The 10777-nt window shown below is 50.1% G+C and overlaps 2 protein-coding genes across 2 annotated transcripts; one reads left to right on the top strand and one right to left on the bottom strand.

Annotated features, from left to right (window-relative positions):
• Nucleotides 1-81: 81 nt before the first annotated feature.
• Nucleotides 82-5999, bottom strand: LOC120299860 (ribonuclease T2-like). Its single transcript, XM_039325126.1, has 10 exons — nucleotides 5912-5999; nucleotides 5464-5569; nucleotides 5330-5387; nucleotides 4295-4362; nucleotides 4049-4106; nucleotides 2627-2691; nucleotides 2364-2477; nucleotides 1911-1959; nucleotides 855-929; nucleotides 82-779 (listed from the first exon to the last, which is right to left on the bottom strand). The coding sequence occupies exons 2-10, from the start codon at nucleotides 5565-5567 to the stop codon at nucleotides 612-614; spliced, it is 759 nt and encodes a 252-aa protein (XP_039181060.1). The 5' UTR covers nucleotides 5568-5569; nucleotides 5912-5999; the 3' UTR covers nucleotides 82-611.
• Nucleotides 6000-6861: 862 nt separating this feature from the next.
• Nucleotides 6862-10777, top strand: LOC120299862 (cytochrome c oxidase subunit 7A2, mitochondrial). The gene is made up of 4 exons (XM_039325130.1): nucleotides 6862-7017; nucleotides 8470-8556; nucleotides 9505-9589; nucleotides 10502-10777. The coding sequence occupies exons 1-4, from the start codon at nucleotides 7003-7005 to the stop codon at nucleotides 10555-10557; spliced, it is 243 nt and encodes an 80-aa protein (XP_039181064.1). The 5' UTR covers nucleotides 6862-7002; the 3' UTR covers nucleotides 10558-10777.

Genomic DNA, 10777 nt, shown 5'->3' with positions numbered 1-10777 from the left:
TTTTGTGGATTTAAAAACTATCCCCAAAAAATGGTTATTAGGAAAGCACCACATTTTCCTTGCCCCAGAAAAGACAGCAGGTATTTATTAAAGTGTTTATTAGATCTATGTATTCTAATTTTACTCTGCTAAGCCTCAGGATTGGAAGAATTGCTCATTTTCATGTTTAAATACAATACAAGTGTGAAAAATCACCCACAACTTCTGGTGGCCAGCTGTTCCGCTGGTTAATTGTTCTCACTGTCCGGGGAGTTTCTCCTTAATTCCAAGTTGCTTCTCTCCTTGATTTTTCAGTGCCGTTGTAACTTTGGACGGTCACTAAATGAACTGTTAAGTTGAGGACTGCCTGCACTGTCAAACTATTTAAGGAAGGTTTTTTTTTTAGTTCCATCATAATTGCTTACAGCTGCTCCTGGACTTAAAACCATTTGTTTAGTGACCGTTCCAAGTTCTAACATCTGGGTTGTTCAAATCCTCCAAACTTTGGTGGGGGAAGAAGACGGATGGCTGTCTGGAGACGGTTGCTGGAGATACCCCGGCTGAGGATGATGGGTTTCCTTCCAGTTCCTTGCTTTCCCTCGCCTCCAGTTGATCCCTCTGCCAGCCTGGGATCAGGGGCAGGGGTGGCGGGGGTCCTCCTGATTGGGAGGGGCGTAAAATATCCCACCCTGAGGCTTGCAGGGATGGTAGGGGGAGATGCCCATGGGGGGGTCTGCCACGCAGCCCCTGGAGAAGTTGCTGAACAGGGAAACCTTGATCTGGACCAGCATCTCTCGCCCCTGCGGACAGAGAGACGAGAGTCAGGCGGGTCACGGTGGAAGAGGCCCGCAGTGCAGGGAGGGTAGCAAACCCACCTGCCCGTCCGTCACGCACTGCAACTGGTACTGGGGTCCCAGGAGCGGCTCCAGGGCGTCCACGAAGGAGCTGAGCTGGGGAGAAGAAACCGTGGAAAGAGGGAGGGGGGGTCAGGGAAGAGAGAGACCCAGCAATTCTGGGGGTGGGGACCCCAACAGCCCTCTTGCAGCTCAGAAACTCACCCACAGACCCAGTTGAGTTGAAAGGTTCTGCCCAGCATTATGACACCATGTAGTCCTTGTTTTACGACCACAATTAAGCCCCAAATTTCTATTGCTAAGCAAGACACTTCTTAAGTGAGTTTTGCCCCATTTTACAACCTTTCTAGCCACAGTCGTTAAGTGAATCCCTGCAGTTGTTAAGTTAGCAACACGGTCGTTAAGTGAATCCGGCTTCCTGTTGACTTTGCTTGTCAGAAGGTCGCAAAAGGGGATCACGTGACTCCGGAACAGTGCAGTCGTCATAAATATGAGTCAGTTGTCAAGCATCCAAATTTTGACCACAGGACCTTGGGGATGCTGCAACGGTCGTAAGTGTGAAACACGATCACAATTTTTTCAGTACAGTTGTAACTTCGAACGGTCACTAAATGGATGGTTGTAAATCAAGGATTACCTGTGTAGTATACAGGTAGTATGTAGAACAGTACACATATACAATAGAGCAGGGGTCTTCAAACTTGGCAACTTTAAGACTTGTGGACTTCAGAGTTGAAGTTTGAAGACCTCTAGTATACAGTATGTAGCTACTCCTCAACTTACAAAGATTAGTTTAGTAACTGAAATTACAGCAGCACTGAAAAACAAGTGCCTTGTGTTTGGTCCTCATACTTACGACCATGTCAGCACCCCACATAGTCGGGGGATCAAAATTTGGGTGCCAAATCTCAAGGTCATGTGATCACCCTTTGCGACTTTTCCACCTGCTTCCGACAGCAAAGTTAACCGAGGAAGACGGATCCCCTTAGTGACCAAGTGATTCAAACAAGAGGTTATTGTGGCCATATTTGGCAGACACTCAATTCTTGGGAAGTGAAGGAAAAAAAAAACGGGTACCTGGTAACTCCGCCTGCAGGTGGGAATAATCTCAGCCTTTTCAAAAGCCCTGCAATTAAAAAAAAATGCAAGCAAAAAGGAGTTAATTAATGAAAAGGCAGAATAATTCTGGCTTTATTTGAGATTTATTTTAAAACTGGACTGTGCAAGTTAATCCTCTCTAAGGCTTCCTTCCAACCTTGCTATTCTGTTATTTCTTCCTTCCAGAGTAACTGGACAGTTTTCCCTTAGAGCAGTGTTTCCCAAACTTGACCATTTTAAGGCATGTGGACTTCAACTCCCAGAATTCCACAGCCAGCGTTGCTGGCTGTGGAATTCTGGGAGTTGAAGTCCTCATGCCTTAAAATGGTCAAGTTTGGGAAACACTGCTTTAGAGAAATCACTTTACATTTCTGCTTCAAATTCCCATGAAAGTCGGGGGTCCCCTTGGGGCCCCCTTTTTTTCTGGCTCACCTGTCAATATTGTATTTGGTGCGCAGGAAAAGTGCAGCCCCGAAGAATTTATTTGGGCTGTTCAGGGTTTCAAGGCAGCCAGCGCAAGTTCCATGTTTTCTCCATTCTTTCTCCCTGGAGGAAAAACAAATCACCCTTTGGTTAATATGGAATATTTCTAGACCTAGAGGAAGTCCTTGACTTACGACTGTTTGTTTATTGACTGTTTGAAGTTACAGCACTGTTGAAAAAAAAAAAGCGTCTTCCGAAAAAAAGTGTTTTACCAAAACTGGAAGTTGCTCAGATTAGTGAAAGTTGGCCAATGACGGTCCAGTTGGGGCACCAGGTTCTGCAAGAAGGAAAAAATAAAGTTGACTTGAGACATCAGCCAGAGATTGTGTCAGAATAACAGAGTTGGAAGAGACCAGGGAGGTCTTCTAGTCCACCCCTGTTTGAGCAGTAGACCCTGTGCTGGGGGTGTCCAACTTTGGCAATTTCTAAGACCTGTGGACTTCAACTCCCAGAATTCCCCAGCCAGCATGCACTGGCTGGGGAACTGTGTGAGTTGAAATCCACAAGTTGTAAAGTTGTCAAGGTTGGACACTCCTGTTCTATGCCCCCCCCCCGGACAAATAGCTGTCCAGTCTCTTGTTAAAAGCCTCCAGTGATGGAGCACTCAATACTTCTGGTGGCAAGTTGTTCCACTGGTTAATTCCCTATCAGGAAATTCCTCCTTAATTCCAGGTTGCTTCTCTCCTTGATTAGTTTCCACCGTTGCTTCTTGTCCTGCCTTCAGATGCTTTGGAGAATAGATGGACGCCCCCCCCCTTCTGTCTTTGTGGCAGCCCCTCAAATATTGGAAAACTGTTCTTATGTCACCCCTGGTCCTTCTTTTCATTAAACTAGGCAGACCCAATTTCTGCAACTGTTAATTGTATGTTTTAGCCTCTAGGCCCTTAATCATCTTAGTTGTTCTATATGCATGTCATATTAGGGGGCAGGAGAGTCACACACACACACACACACACACACACACACACCAGTTTTGTAGATCCTATTTTTCCTTTTGGCTTGACCTGTAAGGTCCTGATCCATTCGGTGTGTGTATCAGCAGCCAGAGGGAGAAACAGGTCTACCTGTTGCGTTAAGTCAACATTTGGTTGGTCCGGTTTAGTTGAATACAGGTAGTCCTCGACTTACGACACAATGAAGCCCAAAATTTATGTTGCTAAGCGAGACAGTTGTTGGGTGACCTTTGCCCCATTTTACGACCTTTCTTGTCACAGCTGTTAAGTGAATCACTGCAGTTCTTAAGTCAGTAAGGTGACTGTTAAATCAACCTGGCTTCCCTTTTGATTTTGCTTGTGCGAAGGTCGCAAAAGGGGATCGCAGGACCCCGGGACACCGTGACCGTCATAAATACGAATCATTGGTTGAGCATCCGAATTTTGATCAGGTGACCCTGGGGATGCTGCAATGATCGTCAGTGTGAAAAGTGGCCATAAGTCCCTTTTTTTCAGCGCCGTTGTAACTCAAACAGTCACTAAGCAAACTACTGTAAGTTGAGGACTGCCTGTAAGCTACAACGTGCAAAGCCCGTCCTGGGTTATTTGACAAGAGGACCCAGCCCAAGAGCAAGACTACAATAACAATGGACTACAATAACAATGAAGCTTTTGACTCCCTTAGGAGAGAGGTTTACAGACCGCCAGGTCGGAAGGGAAGAGACCCCAGTAGAGACAGCATTCCTGGATGTCGCTCGGCCTGTGGGGTGAAAGGGGGAAGGCCGTTACAGCCAAGGGGGAACCCCTTTCCCAGCTTCCCTTCTCCTTGGGGAAAACCCCACTTCCCAGGGTGCCCTGGGTGGGAGCCACGAGGGTCACAACGGGGATGGAAGAGGGGTCGGAGTTACGGGAAAGGCGCATGTTTTGTTTCAGACGGGAGCAGCTCACCACAATCCGTGGATGGTCCAGTTCGTTGCATTCTCGGACATGACGCAGTCCAGCTGGCTCGGTAGAGACTTTGAACAAAAGAGGAAAAGAGAAAAAGAAATCACGTTGTGAAGGCCTTGATGCTCTCTGGGCTTGGTGGTTTTCTTGCAGCTGTTTCGTGACCTAAAGGGAAGGGAATGATGGAGGAGGAGGAGGAGGAGGAGGAGGAGGAGGAGGAGGAGGAGGAGGAGGAGGAGGAGGAGGAGGAGGAGGAGGAGGAGAGAGGAGGAGGAGGGAGGAGGAGGAGGAGGAGGAGGAGGAGGAGGAGGGAGGAGGAGAGGAGGAGGAGGAGGAGGAGGAGGAGGAAAGACTGTGGTGTCCTTGCAGTTCTCTGAGCTTGGTGGTTTTCTTGCAGACATTTCATGACCCAGTTAGGTAACTTGATCAGTGCTAAAAAGAAGCACCAAAACACTGATGATGTTACCCAGTTGGGTCATGAAATGTCTGCAAGAAAACAGCCAAGCTCAGAGAGCAGCAAGGAGCCACAGTGTCCTCCTCCTCCTCTCTTCCTCCTCCTCCTCCTCCTCCTCTCTTCCTCCTCCTCCTCCTCCTTCTCTCCACAAACCCCCCTCCCTTCTATCACTGATGATGTTACCCAGTTGGGTCATGAAACGTCTGCAAGGCAACCAACAAGCTCAGAGAGCGCCTAGTTCAGTCCTGAGCTACAAATATTCTCCTCAACTGGTAAAAATAAAAATGATCCTCTCTTTACTATCCTGATAATACTATCTGACACAGCCGTTAATCCCCAAATCCAACACACGCAGGGCTTATCCCACTCCAGCCGGAAGATGGCTTCAAAAGCAGATTGTCAATTTGACTTGCCCCTTCCTTCTCTGAAACCCTCCAGGGACGGGGCGCCCACAACCTCTGGAGGCAAGCCGTCCCGCTGGTTGATGGTTAATTAACAGTTGACATCCAATCCTAGAGGAGCTCTTTGCCTGGGGTGATGCCTTGAACCCCCCTCTTCAGAAAAAAAACTGGCGATCCACTCACCACGCAGAAGGAGCTGGGCCACATCTGGACAAAGATCAGGCATTCCCAAGGACAGAGCCTGCGGGGAAAGTCAACCGCTTGATCACTCTGCCTTGGGCTCCCCAGCCCTCACCCTTGCAGGGCGTCCCACCTACCTGGAGTGGTTTTTCTCCGACTTCCCCCACACCTTCTCGAAGCTCAAGAGGTACAAGAAAGAGCCGGTCGAGAGGAAGCCCAGCATGGCCCAGCTGAGCGGCATGTCTGCAAGTCAAGCGGAAGAAGGTCAGAGAAAAGGTGGTCCTCTCCTTGCATTGTCCCATTGAGCCCGAAGACCTTGTGTTCTTCCCAGACTCAGGAGGAGCCTTTTGGCTCCAAGAACAGAACCAAGAAGGTGGTCCAGTTGATGAGAAGTCCCAGGTTCCTGGTGGAACCTCGACTTTGTGGCAGAAAATTCCAGATTGGGTTGGTGAAGTCTTTATGGAAGTGTCCGAAATGCCAGAGGACTCCTGGACCACACTGGTGGTTCCCTGCTGCAGCTTTCTTGGCTCCCCTTGGCCGAGGTTGACCTTCCCTTCCACCACACAATCACAGAGAGGAACGTACCTGAGACCCCCACACCTGTCCCCTGCAAGATCCAGCCACCAACCTGCTCTGCAAGGAGAAGCCTCCAGCTGCTTTCACTTCCTCTTGGTGGGAGGAACCAGGGCTCAGCTGGGACCCAGCCCCAGCCCCTGTGGGGCCTCACATCCTCCTGAAAGGAAGGTGGAAGAGGTAGATGCAGACCTCATGGTTTCGCAGGACTACTCAAGGCCCAATTTCTCCACCTCGGCCCCTGGAAGATGGACGGACTTCAACTCCCAGAATCCCCCAGTCAGCAGGCCAGGGATAAAAGCGAGGGTTCCTTTAATCCAGAGTTTAATGCAGAAATATTCCCTGTTCACCACAGTGTGATTTGTTTCTCTCGACTTGCTTGCCAGTGGACAAAGTCACACCAGCAAATGCCCGGCTGTTGACTGCAGGTCCCTCAAAACAAAATGCAGTTCATGTAATGATCCAACGAATAGCAGGAGCTGGAAGGGCCCTTGGGGGTCATTTAGTCCAACCCTTTGCTTAAGCAGGAAACCCTGTGGCAGGGGTGTCCAAACGTAGCCACTTGAAGAAGAGCTGTGGACTTCAACTCCCAAAATTCCCCAGTCAGCATGCATGGGGGGGGTTGATGTCCACAGGTCTTAAAGTGGCCACGTTGGGAGGCCCCTGCTCTAGGCAGGGAATTCTGGGAGTTGAAGTCCACAAATCGTAAAGCTACCAAGTTTGGACACCTTTACTCCCTACCATTCCAGACAAATGGCTGTCCAGTCTCTTCTTGAAAACCTCCAGCAATGGAGCACCCCTAACAACTGGAGGCCAGCCGGTTAATTGGGGCAGGGTCTTTAAATCTGGTATCAAGGGGAGAAGACCCCCCCTTTGCCCTCCGCACCTCCCCCTTCGGATGGGGGGGGTGGACGCTCAGTTGCAACTAGTATTTTGACCTTCCCAGCTTCCCTTAGTCCTGGCATCTGGTCAAGCCACTTCCAGCTGTCTCCACCCCCTCAGCTGTTTTGCCACTAGGAGTAGTATCCTTGGAGAATCCCCCACAGAGGACGAGGCCCACTCGAGCGACAGAGTAAACCAGAGAGAAGCAGACGCAGGAGAAAATGAGATCTCTGCTGGTAAAAACAGAAAATTGGGGGGGGGGAACAATGGCTAATTGCAGCCCCCTCCCCCTGGGTGGCTGGGGGCTGCTTCTCAGCTGTTGCCCTTCGGCCCTGCAAGTCACACAAACAATGTTTTGGAAGGGTAACAGGTCTCTGCTCGGGCTAAGGGTTGGTGGGAGGCCAGACAGCTGGCAACATCTGCAGAAGAAAGACATTGTAATTCTGCTTTTCGGTCCCCCAGGGGAAAAAAAAAAGAACCAGAACCAGGAAATGCAAGTGGGTGGGTGCGTTTTCCACTTACTTACTTACAAAGCAGAAGTTGGAAAACATTCTGCAGTGCAGCTGATTCGGCTGAATCCTTTGACGCTAAGTTCCTTTTGACTTTTTTTTTGGGGGGGGGGTTGCGATTTCCTTGCAAGCTTAGTTAGTTTCCTTTCCCACAACCTCCTCCCCCCCCCCAGAAGGAGGGGGGTGTTCTACCCTTCACACACCCCTGTGCCCACAACAGAAGAGAAACTGCACAGGCAGTTGTGAACGAGTCACAAACTGCTCCTGTGGCTGCATTTTTTTTATTTTATTTTTTTTGAACCCGAGAAGGTATGGAAAGCAAATGAATTTTATTTTATTTTTTGGCCACGGCCCCTAACTCAAGGGGCTGCCCCCCTTTGCGTCCCAAACGGCTTTTTCTGTCTCAAATGCTTGTGAAAGAGCCAGATTTGGGGGAGGGGGAGGCATTGGGGTAGTGGGAAAGTAAATGGGGTGCTCATAATGGGGAGGCCAATTGTCCGAAATGGTATAGGTTTTCCTGCTTGAGCAGGGGGTTGGACTATATGACCTCCAAGGTCCCTTCCAACATCATCATCATCATCATCATCATTATTATTAATATGCGGTAGATTGGGGGGGGGTCTGCCATCAGGGGCTGGGTACTGGCCTCTGGGTCAGCTTTGGAAGGTAAACTTAGCTGGCACCCACCGAATGACAGGGATCAATATAGGTAGCGCTCGACTTACGATCAAAATTTCTGTCGCTAAGCGAGACACTTAAGTGAGTTTTGCCCCATTTTACAACTTTTCTCGCCACAGTCATTAAGCAAATCACGGCAGTCGTTAAGTTAGCAACACGGTTGTTAAGCGAAACTGGCTTTCCCATGGACTTTGCTTGCCAGAAGGTTGCAAAAAGGGGACCCCGGGATATGGCCGCCGTCATAAGTATGAGTCAGGGCCGAGCATCCACCAGTTTTGATCACCTGGTTGTGTGAAAACTGTCATGGGTTGCTTTTTTCCATGCCGTTGTAACTTCGGTCACTAAATGAATTGTCATTAAATCGAGGACGGCTTGTACTGCCCACAATTTCTCCTTGCTGGATTTGTTAAAAAAAAAAAAAAGAGAGAGAGAGAGAGAGAGAGAGAGAGATTGGGGGGGGGTTGGGGGGGACAAATCTTTATTACAGCTTATTTTGCTTAGGTGAGTCGCTTACAATCCCTCCGATGCTTCACGACTTCAGCCCGGCAAATGGAAAACAAAGTCCCTGAATTTCAGAAGATCTTCCAGGTGAGACGTTGGCCGCATCCCAACAACCCTTGTGACCCCGTTAGCAGCTGCGGCGCTCTCAGCCGGAGTGCCAGGAGCCCGAGCGAGGACCTGAGAACCAGCAGTTAAAGCCCCGCCCCTTTTTCACCGGCATGGCGCCTGTCACGTCAGAACGTCCATTGCTGAGCAAGGCAGTTGTTAAGTGTGTCCTTTTCCCGAGGGAGTCATTAAGCAAATCCAGGTCGTTGTTAAATGAACCAGGTGGTCGTTAAGCAAATCTGGCCTCCCCCATTGACTTTGCTGGTTGGAATCCAGCTGGCAAGGTTGCAAATGGCGATGGCTTGGTTCTGGGATGCTGCAACTCGTGCCTAAGGCAGGACTAGAACTCACCGTCTCCGGGTGATTGCCCTGAAGTCACCCATCCAGCTTTCATGCCTAAGGCAGAACTAGAACTCACCATCTCCTGGTGATCGGCCTGAAGTCACCCAACTGGCTTCCATGCCTAAGGCAGGACTAGAACTCACCATCTTTGGGTGACTAGCCCGAAGTCACCCATCCGGTTTCATACCTAAGGCGGAACTAGAACTCACCATCTCCTGGTGATTGGCCTGAAGTCACCCATCCGGCTTCCATGCCTAAGGCAGAACTAGAACTCACCATCTCCCAGCTGCCTTTCACGGCAAAGGCAGGACCAGAATTCACCCTCTTTGGGTGATTGGCCCAAAGCCACCCAGCCAAATTTCACGGCTAAGACAGAACCAGAACCCACTGTTGCCTGGTTTCTGGAGTGGCGCTTTAACCGCTAGATCACACTGGTGCCAGGTCTCTTTTGGGGCTACTCGGCAGACCAGGAGCAGTTGGGACAGTCGTAACTCTCCTCCTCACCGTCGGGTCTTCTCAACCTGAGCCCTTTGAAGGGGTGCAGACAGCCACTAATTAAGGGGGGGTCTCTTTTGCCCACCTCCCCAGGCGGACAACGACTTGCCGGTGCACCTGAAAAGGGGGATATCCGATATGTTGATGTATCGCGCCACCATGCTCCTTGCAGCTGGGGGTGAGTGAAGCCGACCCTTCCCCATCTGGACTTTGGGTGCCGAAAGGCAGGGGGGCTGCCGAGGGGAGAGCAGGTGGTCCGAAAAGCGACCAGGGTTCACGTGAAAGAAACAATGGCGTCAGCTGACAGCAGACTTTTATGGGTAACGTACGTACACACAGACCCACAAACACAATACTCGGTCACAGAAACCTGCCTCACACCCCCCCCCCCAATTCAAGGGTGGGGGTAGGGAGCCCCTATGGAGGTTGTTCTCCCCAGCTTCCCTGGGGTCCAGCCGGATGAACTAAGGAGCCAAATCACCGGTACACCTCGCTTTACGGCCACAACGGGGCCCCAAATTTCCATTGCTAAGCAAGGCTGTTGCTAAGCGATTTGTGCCTCATTTTACGATCCCTTTTGCCACAGTTGTTAAACGAATCACTTCAGTTGTGTAGTGACCCATGCGGTCATTAAGCAAAGCCGGCATTCCCCATTGACTTAGCCCAGGGGTAGGCAACCTTGGCTCTTTTAGGACTTGTGGACTTCAACTCCCAGAATTCCTGAGCCAGCCATGCTGAGGGGAAAGGGAGAGGTTTCCAAGCTGAGCCAGGCTGGCTCAGGAATTCTGGGAGTTGAAGTCCACGAGTCATAAAAGAGCCAAGGTTGCCTACCCTTGACTTAGCCGGTCAGTAGCCGGCTGGGAAGTTTACAAATCGTGATGACATGATCCCGGGGATGCTGCCACCGTCATAAATACGAGTCAGTTGCCAAGCACCCAAATTTTGATCACATGACCAGGGGGATGCTGCAACCGTCGTTAAGTGAGAAAAGCGGCCGTTAGTCTCATTTTTCAGTGCTGTTGCACCTCACTAAAATAGGTTTAAGTCGAGGATCACCTCGAATTAACTGTTTCTAAATATTTCTCTGCAGCCACTAGCTATGCGGTCTATTGCATTTATGACCTTGGAAAAATCAAGAAGCATTGAGAAGGAAGCCGGGAATGCCAGCCCAGACCCTGCTGGGACCCCCACCCTATCCCACTTCACCCACCCACCCCTGGCTGCCGCTCCTGTGCAGAAAACTCCGGAAGCAGATAAGAGCAATTTTGGGGCGCTCGCAAGACCCAAATCTGCAAGGAAAGGGGTTTTTGTTTTCAAAGCGTACACGATCCCTAGAGCGACACGAATAAACAAAGACAACAAAAAA

The sequence above is a fragment of the Crotalus tigris genome, unplaced genomic scaffold (assembly GCF_016545835.1).
Source record: "Crotalus tigris isolate CLP2741 ecotype Arizona unplaced genomic scaffold, ASM1654583v1 scf7180000024316.1084291, whole genome shotgun sequence".
NCBI lineage: Eukaryota > Metazoa > Chordata > Lepidosauria > Squamata > Viperidae > Crotalus > Crotalus tigris.
Note: the sequence above shows the minus strand (reverse complement) of the source record. Positions and strands in the feature narration are given on the sequence as shown.

Bases quoted from the DNA above. Each gene is read 5' to 3' on its own strand.
- LOC120299860 (XM_039325126.1), bottom strand. From the start codon at position 5,567: ATGCCGCTCAGCTGGGCCATGCTGGGCTTCCTCTCGACCGGCTCTTTC. The intron at 4,363-5,329 runs GTGAGTGGATCG...TTTTGTTCAAAG, and splicing joins GGCCCAGCTCCTTCTGCGTG to TCTCTACCGAGCCAGCTGGA. The intron at 780-854 runs GTGGGTTTGCTA...CTCTGTCCGCAG, and splicing joins AGTGCGTGACGGACGGGCAG to GGGCGAGAGATGCTGGTCCA.
- LOC120299862 (XM_039325130.1), top strand. The intron at 8,557-9,504 runs GTGAGACGTTGG...CCACCTCCCCAG, and splicing joins AATTTCAGAAGATCTTCCAG to GCGGACAACGACTTGCCGGT. The intron at 9,590-10,501 runs GTGAGTGAAGCC...ATTTCTCTGCAG, and splicing joins CATGCTCCTTGCAGCTGGGG to CCACTAGCTATGCGGTCTAT.